The sequence below is a fragment of the Monopterus albus genome, unplaced genomic scaffold, assembly GCF_001952655.1.
Source record: "Monopterus albus unplaced genomic scaffold, M_albus_1.0 scaffold19.1, whole genome shotgun sequence".
In the NCBI taxonomy this organism is placed as follows: Eukaryota; Metazoa; Chordata; class Actinopteri; order Synbranchiformes; family Synbranchidae; genus Monopterus; species Monopterus albus.
Window position 1 is genome coordinate 506,130 of NW_018127899.1, and position 6,371 is coordinate 512,500.

The window sequence follows — 6,371 nt, forward strand, 5'->3', positions numbered from 1 at the left end:
AGGTGCAGAGGCCCCTGATGTTTTTTTTTAGATTGCCGGGTGTGTGTGCTGCATTTTGTTCCTACTGCTGCTGCCGCTGGGTGTGTGCATCCTGAGAAAACTAAAATAGAGCAAAAATTGAGGCTGGTGATTCAACAAAACTTTTATACATATACCTTATTGTATGGTCTGACGGAAGCCGCCTGGGTGTGGAATCATGACATTGTCTACAAAATAAAGTCAGTTTTTGTTCACAACACTGTGGGAGTAGGGTGTAGATTAAAAGTCAGATTAGATGTAGGCTTAGGGTTTGAACTGAGTTTATTCAACAAAACAAATTATAATACAAATGTGGATCTGTGCCTCTGTGCTGTGAGTGTTCAGTGCACACGCCTGCCAGTATCGGTGCACATTCCTAAACATCTGTGTAACGGCACAGTCCTGTTTCATCAAGCAGCCTGTCCCTTTGTAGCTCTGAGGGCGTCTGTCTGCCAGAGTGCTGATGGGGAGTGAACAGGCCTGTTTTGACAGCTGCTTCCCGAGGATGCCGTGACTCTGTTTGTCAAGATTTTTAGGGTGTTTTTGGACACATCTACACTGTGCTTTGGGGGTCGCCACAGCGGAGTACTGCGATCTGCATGAGATTTGGCACAGGTTTTACACCGGATGCCTTTCCCGGCACAACCCTCCCATTTTAATTTGCTTTGAAGGCGATTGGTTGCCAAGTAGTTTCCATGCCTGTTTCCTGTCATCTGATGTACCCAGACTCATCTCCATGCCTGACATGGACATGAGTTTGTTCACTTTTCCTGTCAGATGATAAAAATCTGCTGCTATAGTGTTTGGTTGGAATGGAAACCTGCATAGTTCTGTTTTATGATGGAAAAAGTCACTTAGAAAGTCATTTGGACCTGAGTCATTTGTCACTTAGTCTAATTTGGAAGTGAGTCCCATCTGTCAGGAAATTTGAATTATCTAGTAGAATAGAAAGGCATCTCCCCTGTAGCCCTGAAAAGCTGAAGCTACTTTGTAGATTATGTCAAACTGCTGTCATTCAAAAGGCACTGAATGCAACACCAGATTGGAATAAAGACCATTGCCTCTGCTCATCTGTGCAGATTCTCAGTCATCCAGGTCATAGTAAACTGAAAAAACCTTAGAAAAAATCAACTGGACTTAGATTTCTAGATCGAAGACGTTTCACCTCTCATCCAAGAGGCTTCATCAGTTCTGACTGACTGGTGTTGAGCCGGAGATATTTAGTCAGAACTGATGAAGCCTCTTGGATGAGAGGTGAAACGTCTTCGATCTAGAAATCTAAGTCCAGTTGATTTTTTTCTAAGGTTTTTTCAATTGCCTCTGCTCATTTCCACACAGTGGCGCAGTCATGCATTCTCCTCCTCAGTGGTCTTCTGTCTGAGCACCATGAGTTAGGACACTTGTAACGTTATCAGGATCTCAGAAAATCGAGTGAGTAGTGTAGTCAGCTCCCAGTTTTTAAAATATGTACCAGGATCAGGAATTGAGTGCATAGTGAGTAAAGAAATGATATTCTGTTAGTTTTATTCATAGTTTATAGTAACAGGTAGAACAGCAGGGGTCCCAGTCTGTGCCATATTACTCATGAACATGTTCCGTGTGTACATTTAACTACATGAAGTGGGTGTGGTGTGTTTCCGATTACCGTCACCCTGCAGACAAGAAGCCAAATTGCTGAGGAATCATTTTATCACAGTATAAACCAAATAAAGAACTCACAGAGCTATAATGGTGCTGCAGCCATGACACAACACTCCACACACACTTATTATCCAACATTCATTATTCAGTGAATGAATTAGGGTACAGAAAATTTAGCATTTAATTACTTTTCAGTTGCACGCATCTAATATTGAGTGGGCTCTTTCACTCGTCTTCCGATTCCAACTACAGAAACACTGAAGGAAGGAAAGGCAGAGAGGGAAAAGTAGGACATTTATAGAGCTGTGCTGTGCTTAGTGGAGAGCGGCTCAGAAAACCTCTAATAACCTCAGTTTCGCAGCAAGGACGTCTTTAACAAGGATACCAATCACTTAGATGCTATTAATTAAAAAAACAGCTCTTAGTGATGCACTGTTACTAGATTTTACTGGGGCATATTAAACATTTAAATTATAAAACACTGAACGTCTTTGTGACAGCCTCTCACAGCTTCTCTGGACTCGGCCAGTCCAACCGATTTTGAGGTAGAAATCTACAGGAGAAGAAGCAGAGACAGTGTACTACTAGTGTAGTAGGCCAAAATTCAGTGGTTTTTGGGAACAACTATTCACTGAACCCAGATTAGAGCGGTATCATTGAACTTTGATGAACTCACAGTAATAGTGATATATACAGTACTGTGCAGTTAAACAGAGCAGATAATTTCTTTTATAGGCACACAGAAAACTGTTTGTTACTGTAGATGTATACTGCTTGAAATGGTTCTGCCTTATAAGTCATCAGATTTTCTGTTCAGTTTCCTGCAGTATTTCTTTTTATATCTTGCACACTGCATGCTTAAATCCTACCCAGTATTGAAATGGTGTCCATTTCCTCTTCACTGTCACATTCCGAAGGTTGTGTGTTAGATCGCCTAACTAATAGCCTTTTTAATTTGCATATGAAGAAATATTAATTTTGAGTTTGAATATACCTGTTAAAAAATCTGCACTTGAATCAGGGTACAATTACCCTGTCAAGGTGCGGAATCTAATCGGGTTTGCATTTCACACTGCCTCGTTGCTGTCCACACCACTGTGTTTCTACCTTTCTGTTTGAGATATACTGTTAAAAATATAGCAAGCATAAGTGAAAGTCTCTTATGGGTTCACAGTGTATGTTTGTAAAGTGTTTGCTGCTCTTCTGTCCGAGCTGTAACAGCAGGAAAAAGCAGGTTTGTGAGGAGACAATCACATTTTTTATTCTCCATTGTACTGAAGTCATTGGTCAAAGGTCGTGGTTTTGTTGATCATAATGGCTTGCATTTTTGTCTCTGTATTTCTATTGTGTGATTTCCTTCATGAGCTCTCTCTGCACTGATCAATGCTTATGTTTCCCTTGATGTTGTTTCTGTTGTTGGACAGCATGATATCCCCCCCGTCTCTTGACCAAAGCCGAAGCTCATTTAACCCACCGTCTCTCAGCTGATTTCTCTGACCTCGACACTGACCCTGCCTCCTTTCTCTTCCTATAGGCTACACACACTGGTATACACTCGTACATTTACAAGCAGAGCTCTGTGATTGGCTCACAGGCGGAGCACACGGGGATGCGGACGTATTACTTCAGCACTGACACCCAAGAGGACATGAACACCTGGCTGAGGGCCATGAACCAGGCTGCACTGATGCAAAGCCAAACTGACACACTCATCAGGTTGGTCCGCATACACGCACACAGACACACACACACACACACACACACACACACACACACACACACAGTGCATGTAGAAGCAATGTTGCCAACATACTCAAGGAACCTAATGGTTAAACTACTCTTTTAATTAAAAAATGCATGAAAAATATAAACTTTTGCCACAACAATAACTTTCAGGTAACTATTCTTCCTCTGTGACAAAGCATTGATTTCTCTACCTTACACCATGATCTCCCCCTTGTGGTCGTTGCTGATATTGTAATTTCAACCTTGATTTAAAACAGTTTTGCCATCTGACCCATCCCTAGCTTCCAAAATGTACAAACCTGCCTAAAAATGCACATATACAAACGTACATATACAGACGATAGAGAAACCAAATACATAGTCCTACTTTTACTTTGCACTACATGTCCCAGAGTTCACCTGTCAATCAATGGCAAATGATTCTGATTCTGATGATGCTGTTTTTTAATCTGATCTTGCAGTTCCTGAGGCACATGATTTTAGTTTATTGATGTGCTATCAAATCACACAAATTCCTACTATACCCCCTTACACACACACGCATCTCATCTGTCAGTCGACTGTTCATAAATGTTTGCAACTACAATCCATAAAACATCATAGAGGCTAAGTGCTCATGTGACGTGACAGTGTTTATGGTACTGTATGTGATAGCTTCAATCGTCATACCCTGTAAACACATGCCTTCGTGAAGTCTTTGGCCTCTTATGTCATTACTGATTACACTAATTTCTGGAAAATGTCACATTATGCTTTTTCCAGTGTTGACAGATCTGATTCAGTCCTGCTGCTGCAGCATATGAGCGTGGTGCATTTGTTTATGTGCTTGCTTGATTTCAAAGAGTACATTCTGATGCTGTGAAATGGTGTTTTTGAAGGAGCGCTGGCTTCCTTCATGTATTATTTATTTGCTGTAGAGAGGAGGTGGCACAGATCAAATACATCCTAACATTCGCTGGCAGCTTCAGATACCCACAGCTCGAACCGCTTTGTTTCTGTTTTTTGATCGTTGAAAGGGAAATCCCGCAAGACTACACTAGTTTCTAGTGCATGACAGAAGAGAAACCAGTTGGAGTAAACAGTGTTGGTGTTTTCTTCTCTGAGAAAGCACCAGTAGTATTACTGAGATGTTGCACTTCTTTTTCAAGAGTTCAGTTACTTGTAAAAGATGCAAATGCATCTCTAATGTGAATTAATGGAATGCTTTGTCAGCAACGAAGGTAATGCCTTGTGTGCCTGATTGAACATGATCTGATGAGGGCAGTACTTATTTATATTGAATATCTTCAGATACCAGTCGCTGGCTGTGAGCATGCCAGTAAACTTTGATGTGTGCTTCACTGGATTTTAGAGACCTGCTCGAATTCCTCTTGTCATATGGGATTTCTATAAAGAGTTTAAAGTCAAGTTGTGGTTTTATAGCTTTGCTTGTCATCTGCCCTGCTTTAAAATGGCCTGTGAGATGCTATTGGTAATGTCCTTAAAGTTGAATATGAGGCTAAAAGTTTCTCTTTCATGTGACAGTCATCTAGTTCAAATTCAGCTCAGTACAACAGAACAAAGACTTAAACCTCTGAAATGGTGGAACACAATGTCCATGGGATATCAGCGAAGCGATCGAACGAAACAGAACTGGTGCTTAGTGAGTAAAAGCCACTGAAATCCTATGAGAAGTTTAAGCTGTCAGGATAACTGCTGAAGTTAATTTTCCATCCAGTTCTCTCAGGAATAAAACTCTCACAATGTTGAAGAGAAAGTTACAAAAAGTATAAGAGTTTAAAAGACCAACATTAATCCAGGTTTTTCATGTAATCTCTACTCTCCACAGACCGTCTGACAAGTTGGAGAAGTTTGGCATGTTGCAGCAGCAGGCTGTCCCGCAGACCAACCATGTAAACCACCACAAGACCAGGACTTTGAACTCTGAGGCTGCAAAATCACTAATCCACGAGGTTCTCTTGGAGCCCATGCACCGTGACACAGAGGAGTGCTGCAGTTTCCACAAAGACTCTCTTGCCACCACATTGTTGGAGCATCCCATAGGAAGCACAGGCCTGGAAATGGACACGCACACTTCCCTCCCCTGTAACCCTGCACCCTCCACCCTCCCGCAGTCGGACCATGTGTCAGCCTCAGCGCCTGTGTCCAGGGTGCCATCCAGAGCACCGTCACGAGCTGCGTCCACACTGCCCTCCGGCGTTTGCACGAGGAATGGCCTCATCTCAACGCCAAGCCCCATCCTGGAGCCCAATGGAATCGCAGCAGGGACGTACCAGAGGGCCCCAGTGTCGTCCCCGGCTAACACCAACGACAAGGTGCACAGGAGAAGTGCTCTGGAGCAAGTAGAGCAGTGGGTCAAAGTGCAGAAGGCTGAGCACAAAGGGTAGGTCCTTTCATGTGTTCTCATAGATGATGAGAACAGGCTTTATCTTTACTATCTATTGCTTTATTTTATGGAAATTACACAAACTTTTAAAATGGTTGATTTCAGTATTTTCTGTTTATATGAATTAGATACCAACCAAAGTAAAAAAAAATCTGTGGTCTAGTATGTTAGTGTAGGAGGTGGTCTTTAAGTAGAGTGAAGAGTTCCTGTAGTGGTCTTTGCTTTTAGATTGAACAGGAACTTGCCCTGCAGCTCGGATGCCCTCTGAAATTATAGTCTGTTTGTTTGTTTGTTTGTTTTTAAATATATCCTTTTGTGTTCTGCTGTTCCTTTTAAAAAGCCCTCCATCCAGAGAGAACACCCTCCCTCGTCGCACACCACCAACCCAGCACAAGTTCACCACTGTGGATGTCTACCAAACCCTGCCAAAGACACCTCGCCAGAGCCCACCACCTGGCCGGCTCGGTGAGTACAAGTATGCCCAGGACCGCCTGAGCCACTTCCGCCTCAACCCGGAGCAGGGTGGCCCAGGATCCAGCACTGTGTGGCAGCTGGACGAGGGGCAGGGGCGGCCCCCACT

General features: G+C 42.8%; 1 protein-coding gene across 1 annotated transcript in view; it reads left to right on the top strand.

The window, feature by feature from the left end:
• Positions 1-6,371, top strand: part of LOC109956341 (pleckstrin homology domain-containing family A member 7-like) — a 108,926-nt gene that overhangs the window by 84,329 nt on the left and 18,226 nt on the right. Inside the window, exons 10-12 of the mRNA XM_020593361.1 lie at positions 3,194-3,375; positions 5,234-5,788; positions 6,132-6,355. Coding sequence (XP_020449017.1) covers positions 3,194-3,375; positions 5,234-5,788; positions 6,132-6,355 — 961 coding nt within the window. The remainder of the gene's footprint in view (positions 1-3,193; positions 3,376-5,233; positions 5,789-6,131; positions 6,356-6,371) is intronic.